Below are 15,273 nucleotides of genomic sequence, written 5' to 3' on the forward strand. Positions count from 1 at the left end.
TTATTTTTCTAATTGACAGTAGCTGGTGCAAAGCGACAGGAAATGTGGGGTGGAAGGAGGAGGGTATGACACCAAAATCCCCTGGATTTGAACCAGGGATGTTGCAATTGGTATGAGGGAATTAGGGCTGCAACTAACAAATATTTCCATTATCAGTTATATAGTCATTTTATCTATAAAATGTCAGGAAATTTTAAAGAAAAAGACCAGCACGATTTCCCAGAGCCAAATTTTACCCAATGATACTCAAACTATAGTAAAACAGCAAAAAGCTGCAAATCCTCACATTTAAACACCTGGAACCTTTAGATGTTTCAAATGTTTTCTTAATAAATTACTCAAGCAATTAATCAATTATTCAAATAATTAGCCATTTATTTTCTGCCACCTAACTAATAATTTTACCACTTTCCCAGCCAATAGTCAGTATGTGTATTTTAGTGACTTCCCATGATTCCCAGCAGAGGTCTAATCACCTAGAGTATATTAGGGTGTGCAGAGCTTTAGCAGAGGAAATACTCACTTGATGAAGACAGGGCCAGCTGCGGAGACGGGGAGAAACAAAAAGGAATTAATTTGCATTCTCACAATAGCTCCTTCCTCTTAAAATGTCAGCTGCTTGCTTCAATGAAAACCATCAACATTCCTGGAGCCAATTTATGAAATGAAAATGTATCAAATCAATCTCAGTGGATACCATAAACAAGAAGCCTGAGTTGTTTCGGGAACTCTTAGTGCTGTGAAACTGGTCAGATTTTCCTTCATCACATGTGGCTTCCAACCCTTGAAAGTCCACCTTGCTATAAAAACCTGTTCCTAACAAGGTGGCTGATTAAACTCATCCCTGCTCCCCGTTGTTAGTATTAATTGGCTCCATCTGTTGTCAGCAGTTAGCAGAGACCTGCCTGCTTGGCTTCTGGCCATCCCGAACCGCTGCTGCATTGTGAGAGCGCAGGATGCAGGGTTGGGGAGACGCCACATCGAGTCGGCGTAAACACTGAGGCTTTTTTTTTCAGGAGACGAACAATGACAGTGTGGCGACTGTTCCTACATCTTACACCTTAAAGCTCCTTACCGCCCACAGAATCAAGGTTTTTCTTTTTTTCGTGTCATGTCAGTAACACGGCAAGAGGAGACAAAGCCCCTTTCAACCCTGATCAAAACTGGCTTCTTCCAGTCCTCTGAAGACTGCTTGGTGTGACCCTGCACTCCATCCAACGTGAGCTTCATTTACGTTCCGTCTCTACGGATACTGAGCTGAGCTGAATTTGGCTCGAGCAGTGATGGCTCTCCTCGGATAGCTCAAACTACCCTCAGTGTGTCTTCAGCGAAAGTAATGACTGCAAATGAGAGAGTACTCTCAGACTATAACAGGAAATGAATCCCAACTAGGGCTGCAACTATCAAATAATTTGCTGATTACTGTCTCCACTAATCAACGATTTTTTGGTTTATAACATGTCAGAACGAGTGAAAAATGTCCCACGGTGACAGTCAGAAGACATTCAATTTACTGTCATATGTGAAAAAGAAAAACAGGACATGTTCAGATTTAGGAAACTGGAAACCAGCAACTATTCAGCTCTAGTCCCAACACAAGCTTTGTGCTCCCACTTTTTCAAATTATGATGATACAGGCAAAATATAAAATATAATTCCTTCAAACGATAATGGTTGCATTTATTTAACTGCCAGCTCTTAACAGAGTGGATCCAACGAGATACACAATCAGTGGAATGACTGGTGATTTTCAGTTGATGATTACTGAAAATGTCTTTTTAAACAGTAGGATATCAAACAGTTGATGAACGCGGTTGATGAGTGTCATAAGATTACTATTCAACTGAAGCACAAAAAGCTGATTTTCCTAATAAAGTGTGCTTCCTTTTTCTTGAAGACACTACTTTATATATCTTTCATCAGTTCAATATGATCCACAGGTTTCTCCTGCATGTAATGTCCAGAATGTTTGTTTTGTGACTTTTAATTTTACCAAATGAACCTGCAAGTATGAAAGCTCTCTCTATATTAATCCTGCACCATAGCCTATAGTTAATTAGAGATTAAATGTAAAATGGTTTTTACATTTTCTCCGTTTCGATTTGCCCTAGGACCTCAGTTAATTAGGACACACTGCAAATAGATGTAACTTCTGCCCCTAGATAAATTTTACATTTCTACATGAAGTGAACAGAGCACTTTTCAAAACTCGAGACGAGTGTGTTCCTGTCATTAAGGTATTTTTTGACTGAGAAGATTGTTTAAGGCATAAAAGGATACAAATACAGCTGCTAGTTTTAACAGTGCTGTTTGTAGCAAAAAATGTAGCAGAAAACTACTATTTCAAAAGTTTAATTTATCCTTTAAAGTGTCTAATTTTTGACTCTACCAAGTTCTTAATCTCTATGGGCTCCTATCACAGATTCCTTGCGAGATATACTTTGACAGCAAAGTAACTCATGTGAGGCAGAGGAACAGGCAGGACTTGTTCCTGGCGCTTTCAGTACCCTAGTAACCACAAAACATTCAAAACCTCATCGCCTCGGGTCAACCTAACCAACCGCCTTGACATGAACAAAATAACCAGCTGAGACAAACAAGCCATAGAGCTAAACATGATCTCCTGTCAATCTGCAGGCTTTTACACACACACAACCACACAAAACACAAAACACACACACAAAACACACACACAAACGCACACACAAACACAAACGCACACACACACACACACAAACGCACACACAAACGCACACACACAAACGCACACACACACACACACACACACAAATGCACACACACACAACCGCACACACACACAAACGCACACACACACAACGCACACACACACACAAACGCACACACACACACACAACCACACACACACACACACACACACACACACACACACACACACACAGTGTGTGCACTGTGCACAGCAATAGTGTAATACCGGCCATCAGATTGCTGCTGAGAATGGCATTCCTGTGGATGCAAACAGCTGAACTAAGTGTATGGCCTAAGTTAACATAACAACTCATTCAACACCGATTAAACATGAGGCTACACGTATAGCAGAGGTTTTGTGATCTGAAAATAACTGCTTAATTTCCAGTAAGTGGCTCAACAAGTGGTCAGGTAAGCCTGACTCTAGCCTCTGTGCCGTCTAAGTGTATCACACACTCGATCTGTGACCCCACAAGTCTCATTTTCATAACATCAAAGTAGAGAATGAGAATCTGAGCCTGGAAAAGATTATTACCTGCTTAGTCATTCCTGATATTAATGAGGTGTTTCCAGTAATAGACAGCAGTAATTTGTCATTGAACACAATGCTTGGTGGTTGTTTTTGGCTAGACAGACTTATCCTAAATGTCACCAGCAGCAATAAGAGAGTATGTAAATTTTGACCCCAGTTCTTCAGTAAAACTTGGCCATTTTTCATGTAGTTTTAAAGGGCCAAAACTCCACAAACATTTGTAGTAAAACAAACTATTTTAGAGCACTGTAAGACTATTTTCCCTTCTCTATACACCTTGGAAAGAGGTTAAGTTGTAAGAAATCTTTCTGTGTGAGTAAAAAAAGATACTCACACAGAAAGTCGAGTTGCACCTTAATACCATGTGCTACAACTAAGTGTGCATGAAAAGTAGTTAGAAAGGTCGCCGAGAGGTCAAAATAGTTAGAGGAAATAATTAAAGGTAATCGGTGGTTGAAACATCCAACTTCTGCTGCTCCACGTGGTAGTGCTACTATTGCAAACTTGACTAGGGCTGCAACTAACAACTGATTTTGCTATTGATTTATCTGCCAACTATTTTATAGTCAGAAAACAGTGGAAAACTGTTTCATAATTTGTCAGAGAACAAGGTGGCGTATTGAAATTGCCTTTTTTAAATCCAACCAACAGTCCAAACCCCAAAGATATGCAGCTAACTATCATATATGAAAATGAAAAGTGGCACACGTTTTTGCGTATTTGCTAAAAATAAATATAACCTGACATGATTCATCAGTTATCACAGTGATCAACTAAGCGAATAATCCTTTCAGCTCTAAACTTGACCGAACTTACTTGGGAAAACAAAAAGGATGAGCCTCAACACCAACGATTCCAGGATCACAGTGTCTTGAAGGGAAAAATAAACATCCTGTAACAATATCCCCTTTTACATACAGTAATTAACAGTTTTAAACAACATCCAGTTAAAAATCTATTTGGAAGAAAATATTTCGAACATGACAGACGGTGCAGATTATGTTCTTGTTGTCTACACAACTTGTCTGTTTGCAGCCACAGTTTTCTGTCCACAGGTTCATATTCAAATATAGCCTCATCTAAAGCCCTAGATGTGGATGTTACACCAGCTTTATTACTGCTGAAGCCTGACACTGCCTAAACCAGCGTGCAAACACGTGTGACAAATCGATCTTAAGGTCCATTGAGTAGCTTTTGTGGAGCTTTCGAGCACATTTAACAGTCTTAATCAGTGAATGGAGGTGGCTCAGGTGTCATCACGTGAACTATGCGTGGACGGACGGTCAAGGGAAAACAGTCACACCGCTCCCAATCACAAGTGAACTTCCATGCTGAAGTATATCTGGTAAAGTCTCGCCAGGATGTTAAAAAACAATGACCCAAAGAGCATTCATTTGAAAAATTACGAGATAATCTTTAAAAACAGTGGTTCCCAACTCTCAAGATTGTAGTTTTTCTTGTACGTTTAACATATTCAAATACTCACTGAACAAACTATAAACCTGCCTTCTTTTTCTGAGCCTTACAGTCAGAAGCTTGCTGGTGGTCAGTATAGTTTTGCTCTCTCTGTTGATTCCCCTGATATTACTTTTCTCCATTTCTAATTCTAACTTGGCGAGCTCTCATTCAGTCTTGGTGAAGAAAGTTCACCTCACTCACAGTGGACTGTAAAGACGTCACAAGCTCATTAACCTCAATGTATTAAAGTAGCATTAATGTCTCTTTTATACCGATCATCCCTCTGGACTCTTCACATTATGCTAGAATGGCTGCTACATCAATTTATACTAATTTGCAAAGTAAGATCTGTTAAAGTGTAGGCGAGACATCTTATGAAACGGAGTCTACTCAAGAGGAAGCTGTTACTGTTTCTAGCAAGCTGAATAGCAGTAAACTACAAGTCATGATGCTAAAAAAGTGATACTACATCACAATTGTGAAATTGAACAAAGCATTTCTATTGTACTAACTCAGTGTTTTCATTTGTGAGCATTTTGGCAACAAACTGTTGTTTTCCGACTGAGATATCGTGATTAAAAGTTATCTTTAATATTTATTTACTTACAATGTTCTGCTTAAATAGCAAATTGGAAGTTGCAGCAGATGAGCTGACGTCAGGGCTTTTCTTCTTTGCTGATAGTTTCATCATCACAGTTTCATCACATTGCACAGAGGTTGGGGGGGGGGGCACACTTAACATGGCAACTAAATTGCATCAGCCCATAACACAGGAGCTTCAGTGCATGGTTGTATAGCAACTGCACATGCAAGTGTAAGATGATTTCAACAGAAATGCACCATTTCTCGGCTCAACTATTGACTAAATCATCAGCAAAACATTATTAGAGAATATTAAGATGCATGCATACTGACACTGTAGTCTTTTGTACCTGTTGGTTGGAGATGAAATTTTACCTAGAGACAGAAAAAGGTTTTTAGGATAGGGATGTCAAACTCAAATTAACTGTAAAAAACATGCATGTATATTTTTAACTGTGGGCCACTGGCCAAATTGCCAACATTGGCAACTTGGCCAAGAGGCCACTAGGACACTTGGTAAAAAAACATGCATGTATATTTTTAACATTTAATTTTAGCTATTCACACTTCAAAGCTGAGCAACTTGTCTTTCCCTCTCCTCCCCCTCATTCCTAACATACTACTCTACATGTTTAGTGAAGAATTGCAGCCTGAGATTGTATTTGTTGAGAACGACAACTTTCTCCTTTTAGATAAGAAAGTAGCACAGTTAGATGAAATAAAAACCCCATTTTTACGCTTTAATTTTTCAGCCGTACCCGAAAATTAACTGTTTATTTCAAAATAAAAGAGCGGGTAAAAGCCTGTGGTTTAATATCAGTTGGCTACCAGCGTTAAAGTGCATTACTGCCACCTGCTATGCAGGGGTGAGGACCAAAGTAAGGCACCTCCGTTATAAAAATAAACTTGATTCTTGTAGATCAATCAGATTGCTCTCAAGTAGCGAAACAGACTCCAGAGTATTTTTGGCAGTGACAAATTACATGCTCCACTGACTAACACTGTGTTTGATCCTGTTAACATAACCCTGAAGGATGTTTAAGGGAAAAATCTAAATACTTACAAATATTAAATCATAAACATGTGGGTGGCTTTATGACATTGTCCTGCAGCCCGGCAGTTTCAGATCCCTGTTTTAGGGCAAGGTATTTGACATCTTCTACATGATCGATGGTCTTCTTTGGTGCTTTTGCTACAAAGGGTTTCTCCATTGAGTAAATACAACACCACTGTGAGGAAGATAACACCTGTAATCACAAACAGGTCACCGTATACAAACTTCACTCACAGCAGCAGGAGCAATCCCTGCTTCCTTGAACTCCATCTGTCTCTGTTGCCAAAACATCATTTCAAACTACAATGGTGCGCAAACAACAGGCAAAGTGAAGTTCCTTTTTTTGTTTTCTGTGTGTGACAACCCCTGTTATGACTTTTACTACTGGTCACAACGCCCTTATGTTTGACTTCAGTCTGACACTCTTGGCCCTAATCTCACATTAGCCTCAACCAATGAGCAAGCAGCCGTCAGCGCTCACAGCTCATGAATGAGCCACACACCCACACACATTTCAGTACATGTGTACATATTCAACACAAAGTGGTTTCAAGGTTGAGGCTTTCGCAAGTCTTGCTCAAAACCACGATAGTAGAAAGGACTAGAATCTCAGCTGAAGTGCAACCTCAAGTCACAGCCAACAGTTACTTTCATTATTGATTAATCCTTTAAAGTAATGATATGTAGATAGTAAGACATTTTACAGTTGAAATATAAACTTGTCAGTGCCCTACGGTAGACAAACTGTTCTGTTTATAGATGACCTCAAACATATCTGGCATTTCTGTACTGCAGTAAATATTGACATATACACGGATACCAATTTATCTGCAATAAGCAGATATTGGCTGATATTTTGGCCCAGACGATTTATTGGACAAAAACCTCCTATCTCATAATTCTGGCTTACCAGGGCTACTACTGACAGTTATTTTCTTTTTCAACTACTCTGATGATTTGATTCATGAATAAATAGTTTAGGGTATACAATGTTGGAAAACTGTAGAAACTGCAGTTTTGAGATGGCTTGTTTTGTTCGACCAACACTACAAAACCTTAAGATATTCACTTTACAATGATATAAAAAGAACCAAAAGCAGAAAATTCTCACATATGAGAGGCTGTAACCAGAATATTGTATAACACAATATTTGTTGTTTTTCTTTTATTTAATTAAATTCAATGTCTGTCTATTAACTAATCAAATAATCAACTAATCATTTCAACTCTAGCGCAAATCTGACAGTGGCTACTTGGACTGTATTTGCTGCTCTGAATGAGTGAAGATTGAGCTAATCTCAAAGCTGCCAATGCTCAACACCCAGTTTTACCTGGAACAGAGATTAGTTAATGTGTCACAGAGAGTGTGAGTGAGCAGGGTGTGTGATCCAACAAGGCGCCGGCTGCAACTGTGACCTCTGACTTACCCCAAACCATATATGATATGATCAGCCTGGGCCACTTAATCACATGTACAATTTGCAAATATGGGGATCAGCCTTCATACGACCAGTTGTACTTCACACAGTTTATACTGAGGGTTGAAGTTAAGCCAAATTTCACTTATCACTACAGCACTCACAGCAAACCAATACCCTCTTCAGTAATATCTTGCAAGCCACCTTGGCTGCTGTGATTTCCTATATAAGGGGTCAGGAATTAGGTTAAACCATGGCCGTTTTTTTTCAGCATTGTTTTACAGCCATGAGTTTTGTCGTTTTCTTTTTATTCATCTAAGAATAACAACTATTTTAGTTTTTAGTAGTAGTCAATCGATTAGTTGATCAAATGAAAAATAATTGGCAACTATTTTGATAATCATCTTTGGCATTTTTCAATTTTTGCGGCCCTAGTCTTGTAGGGGGACTCTCTGTCAAAATCTAGTTTTAAGACTTTAACTGTTTCAGTTTATATTGATCTCATTTGTTGTAAAGTTCTGTTTTATCAAATCGCTTCAATTTTTTCTGTACTTCAAATAATCAACACAGAAAACCTTGAGCAAAGTAGTGTTATTCATTATAGAAGAGCTGCAAGGCTGCTACGGTTCAATACTTTCATCATCAACACACCTGACCTGGTTATTTTTCTTTAATAATCAACTGATTGTCTGGTCTATAAAATGTCAGAAAATAGTGGAATCCCTGGTCAACATATTCAAAATACTTTTTGTTTTCGCCTGAGCAACAGTCAAAATTACAAAAATGCTTAACTTAACACTTAAATGATTAATCAATGTGTCATATTTGTTGCCAATCGACCGATCAACTAATCATTTCATCTCTAGAGTACTGGTTGGTTTCTAGTGAACTAGACATACGGGGGGGGGGTCCAACAACCAGTTTTTGCCCCGGGGCCTCCTAAGTCATGTTTATCCACAGTAGATTTCTGAAAAATTATGTCAAAGTTTTAATTTATTTCAACAGTTACAGTTTAACTACGAAGGTCCAGACTTCAGCTGTCGTCAGGGAGACAAATATATTTGTGGGAGGGCCAGATTTTATTGGCTATGTGCCTGTCACTGTCCTACATACTGCGGAGACACGCGCCGGGTAAAAACTAGTCGTCGGGTGTTTTTCCGCCGTCAAACAACTCAAAGTGACGGTAAAAGGAGGCCCCACAAACGGCGAAACTACACTCCGGTCCGGTGGGCTGCACGGAAACAAAAACAACCTACCCCACACATCAAAACTACCCCTCGTCCCCCGCGTCGTCTCGTACCAGAACAAGTGGCCGCACATACTGATGACAGCGTCCCTGGCAGTGTCCAAACAAATGTTGCACTCGAAGGTGGCCCGGTCCCGCTCCCGTTCGCCCTCTCCGCTGCCGCCGCCGCCGCTGCTGCTGCTGCCGCCCTGGCCGTCGCGGTCGTTGCTGCTCTCCCCGGCCGGGAACCCTCCTCTGCTGGCCGGCCCGCCGTCACTCGAGGACCGGGGATCTGCGGCCGCCATAATATTTACTGTACAAGCACGGAAGAATGGTAAACCTAACCCAACCCACCAAAACGGGCTCGAGCCGAGCTAACGTTAACGGTTAGTCTGAGATAACGACAAGTGTCGCCGAAGCAACCGGCGCTGCCGATGTCGCTCCACCTGAATGAAGACTTCCGGTTCCGGGAAAACAAGAGGCGAGAAGCGGGGAGAATATAAACACCACCCACTCTGATATAATATTATTATTATTATTATTATTATTATTATTATTATTATTATTATTATTATTATTAATAATAATAATAATAATCATAATAATCATAATAATCATAATAATACATTTATCAACAAAATATGAAAAATTCAATTATGTGATTCTAAATCAGACAGATAAATCCAAAATTTCTGATGTCAAACCATCTCTATTTTGTATGGTCTAGTTATGGATCTACAGTATATGGATATATAATTTAACCTTTATTTTATTTATTTATTGTATTTTTTTACCCACCTCGTTGTTTTTGTGATTATTAGGTAATAACTGCCATAACACTGCATTTTCTCTTTGGGATTAATAAAGTGTTCGATCTATTTATCTGTCTATCTATCTATCTACCTATATACACTGTAAATCTTCATACGGGAATTTAGTAGGATCAACTTATATTTTCTCATTAACTTAGTGTAAATATATACACTATATTGATTTCAAGTTAATTCAACTTCAAAATTCTAGTTTTTATTTTCGGACCACTTCAGAATTTATTAACACAAGTTCTTCTGACTTGAAGTTTTTTTGACCTGAAATGATGAGTTGAAAGAATGAACTGCTGAGAGTTCCCACTACTCATTAAATTTCGCTTTTATCTATCTATTACAAGCTCTGTATTACTTAGACATTAAACAAAATCCGCTGCTGGGCCCATAATAACCCGCATAATGACGCTCCTACATCCTGTGCTCACATCCCAATCAATTAACACCGATTACTAAAACATCGGAAAGAAATATCCATAAAATAAAACCATAAAACCACATCCCATGACAACACCGTTAAAAAGAACCATTCAAATACCAGCAGTATTGAATTAAACGAAATGATTTAACTGAACAAAAACAAATTACAATTACAGTTTACGTCATCCTTTTAAATTTAAGGTCGTACTGTCTTATCCCCTCTAGGTTAAATAAGAGAGGATATCCTTTAGTGTGTGTGACAGGAGGTTTCAACCAGTTGTTCAATAAGACAATCTTTACATTTAAAAAAAAAATGAAATAATGAAAGTCTTAAAACTAGATTTTTATATTTTGACACTCTCCGCGCAGGGCACCCACCTTAAGCCCCTCTCATGTCAGCCGACCCGTGTTGAGTCCTACACAATTTTCGATAAATTAACGCAAACATGCTGACACGCATTAAGCCTGGCGTTTTTGGGCCCCCCCTGGCTGTGTTCAGTTGTGTTCATTGTGTATCTTGTATTGTTGTTGGAGAGCATTATTTCATTGTATTTTATTTTATGTCTTTAAATTTAAAATTATGAGATAGTAAGTCATAATTTTGGGTCAAATGATGAAATATTAATTCGTTATTATGAGATATTGGTCATTTTTTAGTCTTCCATAATAATATGACTACACGTGTCACCACAATTTCCGTAATACAAGCTTAATATTAGTTGCTTGAGATATAAAAATATGCCGAACCATATTTATTTGAAAAGCACATTAAAAACAAATTGGTATTTATTTTTAAGCTATACATCTTTTTCTAATGAAACTCAATGTGACATTTAATAAAACAAAACAAAGATGAGAGGACAGCCGGATAATCTCTTAAAAGACCGGAACATTTGTAGCATATTGTGTTTCCGGCCGGACCCCTGAAATGTAAGTACCGCAAGCGTGTCTCGTACACTAGCAATATCCATGTTGAAGTCTCTTGATAGTGATACTGAAAATTTGTATGAAAATAACCCACTAAAATCTTGAACTCCAACGGACATTTTAAAACAGCGCTAAAGGTTATTTGTATTTTCTGACGCGGAGGAAAAGTTATCATTAACTCGCCAACCTGCGCTTTGACTTTACCTACCAACCGCCATGAAGATCAAGAGACAGAAACAAGCCAAGAAAACCATCAGCTTCTACAAATTCAACTTCAACTTCAGGGAACCCTTTCAGATCCTCATTGACGGGACTTTTTGTCAGGCGGCGTTGAAAAACAAGATCCAGATCAAAGAGCAGATGCCCAAGTACCTGATGGGGGAGGTGCAGCTGTGCACCACAAAGTGAGCAGATTTACTTCTGTACTTCTGTACTGGGTACATTGTACTGCCCCACCTCATCTAATATCCCGTTATTTGGGCGTGCGTGCGTGTTTGTTTGTTTGTTTGTTTCCTTTCTCTTGTCTCAGCTGTGCACTGAAAGAACTGGAGACCCTGGGGAAACAGTTGTATGGAGCCAAAATCATCCTGCAGAGGTTCCAGGTCAGGAAATGTCCACATTTCAAGAACCCAGTCCCTGCTTCAGAGTGTCTGCTGTCCATGCTGGAGGAGACAAACCCACACCACTACTTTGTAGCCACACAGGTAAACACTACGAGATCCTACACACACTCAAACACCACCATGAGGAGGCTTGTTATATTCTGTACTATATGCAAGGAAAAGGAGTAAATGAAATGAGAAATGACAATATTTTGTGTTTGGAAATGACTCATTCCAAACATGCCAATACTGTCTACATGTTTTAACACTCAAGTTTCCAATGTATCAGATACATGTAGCTAAAGCTAATACAATACAACAGCCCTGCAGCCAATTCTATGTTCATGAGGGTTATATTATTCAGTTTTTGTTAGATTGTTTTTTGCGGTGTCGATTTAACTTTCTGACCATTTTGGAGGGTGGTTGTCAAAATATTAGAAACACCTCTCAGTAAAAAGTGGTTACAGTTCAACAGCACCACAAAATCCAGTGTATATAAGCTTATCTTTTTGACCTCTCCAGCATATGATGTCTCTTTTAATAAAGCATTTATTCAGAGTCCTATCTGGATGAGAACTTGCTGTTTAGTATTGAAAAGTTGTCTCTTTGAAAAAATTGCCAATAATGAACTTAAACTATTAAAAGCAATCAAAAAAATGAAAGAAACGGATGAAAACATACTTACTGCATGCAGGTCTGCCAGTAAACCTAATGGTCATATACACCAGCAGTAAGAGAGACAGTGTGTGAGCTTTTGTCACATTCAGGTGTACGCATGAAAGCAGTGTAGATGGAGGGAGTCTGTGCAGAGTAAGGAACTAGTCAAATGGGGAAAAAAGGGAAGCTGTGCAATAACAGCCTTTAACAGTTATTCAAACTCAAGAGATTTAGTGGAGACAGTCACTCTTTGATTAAAATGGTCCCAACTCGACGAGGGGTTGCAAGCAGACCCTGCTTCATTTTAAGGGGCCACCAGCCCAAAAACGTGGGGAAACACTGAATTGGAAGGGAGTAGAACCAACATCAACCCTGGGAGAATCATCGATTTAAAACGTTTGTTTTGCCCCTATGAGAGGTAGAGAGAACTCCTTCTCGTGGGTCTTGTCATTTGGATGAGGTGTTTATCAACTCGATGAATCCCTGGATCTCCTAAATTAGTGGAAACCAATTAGATATCACTTAAGGAATTGCCATATAATTATTTGCAAGTTTAGGAAGACACTAAATTAGGACCATATGAAGAACTACTGACATGTATAAAGTTGGTCTCCGCTTACACAAGTCTACTATATTTGGTGTGTTTGTGTATGATCTGTAGGACCACACAGTGACCACAGGCCTGAAGAAGATCCCCGGCGTTCCCCTCCTCTACATCATCCTCAACACCATCGTGCTGGACAAACCCAGCCAGGCGTCCCTCGACCACGTCCAGGCCGTCCAGCTGGGGGAGCTGGTGAGCCCGGCCCAGCAGCAGAGCATCCGCAGCCTGAAGGAGGAGCAGGGCATCGGCCAGAGGGACGGAGAGAGGCGAGGGAAGAAGAGGAAGAGGAAACAGAGCAATCCGAACCCTCTGAGCTGCCTGAAGAAGAAGAAGAAGACGAAGGGAGTGCCGACACCGCCGCTGAAGAAGACAGAGCAGGGGGAGAAGAGGAAAAGAAGTCGACACAAGAAACGAAAGACGGAGGGAGGAGATAACATGTCTGCTCCTGTAGTTACAAATACATAATATGGCAGGAAGACAGAGACTTAAGCCATTTTGTTTCTTGCATAAATATTATTTGAAGATGTCAAAGATGTTGACGTTTAATATAATCCCAATCTAAAATAATTACACTCTACACATTAACTTCTGGTCTGTTGTTCCAATGTTACCACAAAGAACAAATGAATGTTTATTACACAAAATTCCATTTTAAAATACTGCTCACGGTATTTGTTTTATTTTGAAAGGTTTTGCAAGTTTCCTAGACCCGGGGCTTGCGGGCATGGGACTGAAACTGTTCAGAAACATAGCAATAACTTTGAGATTGAGAGGATTTGTCTTGGCTTTTATACAAAATAAAAAAGCAGGTTTACAGGCACATAGTTTTAAATATAAGATGCACTCAGACATAACATGATGTTCGGTTTATATGGAAGTGGATATCAAAAACGATGCATTCAGCTGTCTTTGCAGAAGAACAGGGATGAAGTGTAGTCACAATGACTTGGTGGTCTGCTTGGTTGTACTGTACGCTGTGTGATTTGTTATTTCCACTAGATTCAGTCTGTAATGTTTTGTCATACGACGAGTTTAGAGTCCAAACATGACACACACATCCCGAATGTGTCCACTCAGACTTCACTTGATCGAGTTTCAGGTTTCCAAGTCATTCTTTAGATTAAAAATCAATTTTACTTTTAAATTAAAAAACAATTTATTCTTTATAACTGTTATATATTACAACACTAAATGAATATTGAACAGAGTATCTACTTGACTTACACTGTCGAAGGTTACTGTGGAACAGCAATAGACCACAACAGCTGAGGAGTCTTCATCATCAAGACAATACATCACTCCAAGTCACCCAGTTGTAACTAAATGATTATCCATATATAAAAGGGACACTGGATAAAAGGAATCTGTGTCACATACTTCAAGTCATTTTAAGAGTAAAAGAGCAAGACAGCAATAAAGAGTAGTTTCTGGAGCAATCCCACTCTAATAAAATATTTCAGGACAGAGCATGCACATATGGTAGACCAATGATGTTTAATTCATCTATAAGTCAAAACTCTGAAGATATTTTTTATAAACTGTCCCAATTCAATACTACATACTAATTATATATAGTATGGACTATATACTTAACTTCATAGTTTTTTTTTTGTTGTTGCAAGAAATCAGCACACTTAACTATTTTATACAGGAATTGATACAATGTGTCATCAGACATCAATCAAACTGACTTGAATGCCACTGCCAATTAAACATAACAGAGACAGCAAAGTGTTTTTCCGTTATCCAGTGTTAGTATTTTTGATGTTTTCTGGGGTGTTCAAAAGCTGTTTCACCACCATCCACTATTGAGTTTAAATTATTTTCAAGCTGTGAGAAGCTTCTCCATTTCCTCTTTGAACTGCATTGTAGGAGAGTAGTGTACAAGAACAGCAACCATCAAAAATGTGACGTTTTTTAGTACACATACTAACTGTTTTGCGTATACTTTATTTTGTCTGAGCACACTTCATACTCAAATCCTGCTTATAATTAGTGTTTAGTACAGATTTGGGACACAACTATAGTTTTGCTGACTCTTGTGAGGCATAAACAGTCTGACACAAGCAAGGCATTTGCAAATACACAAATTGGACTTGTAATGCTTAAAGTGCTACGCTACAGTTGTATAATGATTAATTGCTGGTTGAGTCTGTAAATCACTACTTTAGTAACTGTTTAATTGTCCTCTGCAGAAACTGGATATAGTGCATGCTCCTTTTGGTTAATGTCTGTGTACATAA

The 15,273-nt window shown here is 38.9% G+C and overlaps 2 protein-coding genes across 4 annotated transcripts in view; one reads left to right on the plus strand and one right to left on the minus strand.

Annotated features, from left to right (window-relative positions):
• rnf5 (ring finger protein 5) overlaps positions 1–9,453 on the minus strand; it is a 15,105-nt gene extending 5,652 nt beyond the window's left edge. Inside the window, 2 exon segments of the mRNA XM_040122465.1 lie at positions 524–542; positions 9,072–9,453. Coding sequence (XP_039978399.1) covers positions 524–542; positions 9,072–9,301 — 249 coding nt within the window. The 5' untranslated portion in view covers positions 9,302–9,453.
• Positions 9,454–11,091: 1,638 nt separating this feature from the next.
• utp23 (UTP23 small subunit processome component) lies at positions 11,092–13,850 on the plus strand. Of its 3 annotated transcripts, none has more exons than XM_040122463.1 (4): positions 11,092–11,170; positions 11,390–11,571; positions 11,697–11,871; positions 13,088–13,850. In XM_040122463.1, the coding sequence occupies exons 2-4, from the start codon at positions 11,528–11,530 to the stop codon at positions 13,493–13,495; spliced, it is 627 nt and encodes a 208-aa protein (XP_039978397.1). In that variant the 5' UTR covers positions 11,092–11,170; positions 11,390–11,527; the 3' UTR covers positions 13,496–13,850. The 3 variants fall into 3 exon arrangements, with proteins under 3 accessions (XP_039978397.1, XP_039978396.1, XP_039978394.1); XM_040122462.1 differs by having other exon boundaries at positions 11,149–11,170; positions 11,297–11,571; XM_040122460.1 differs by lacking the exon at positions 11,092–11,170 and having other exon boundaries at positions 11,177–11,571.
• Positions 13,851–15,273: the final 1,423 nt, after the last annotated feature.

Source organism: Xiphias gladius, chromosome 24, assembly GCF_016859285.1.
Source record: "Xiphias gladius isolate SHS-SW01 ecotype Sanya breed wild chromosome 24, ASM1685928v1, whole genome shotgun sequence".
NCBI classification, from domain to species: domain Eukaryota; kingdom Metazoa; phylum Chordata; class Actinopteri; order Istiophoriformes; family Xiphiidae; genus Xiphias; species Xiphias gladius.

Excerpts from the sequence above, each read along its gene's own strand:
- utp23 (XM_040122462.1), top strand. The coding sequence starts at position 11,384 with ATGAAGATCAAGAGACAGAAACAAGCCAAGAAAACCATCAGCTTCTAC. Across the intron at positions 11,572-11,696 it reads GTGCAGCTGTGCACCACAAA|CTGTGCACTGAAAGAACTGG; the intron begins GTGAGCAGATTT and ends CTCTTGTCTCAG. Across the intron at positions 11,872-13,087 it reads ACTACTTTGTAGCCACACAG|GACCACACAGTGACCACAGG; the intron begins GTAAACACTACG and ends TATGATCTGTAG.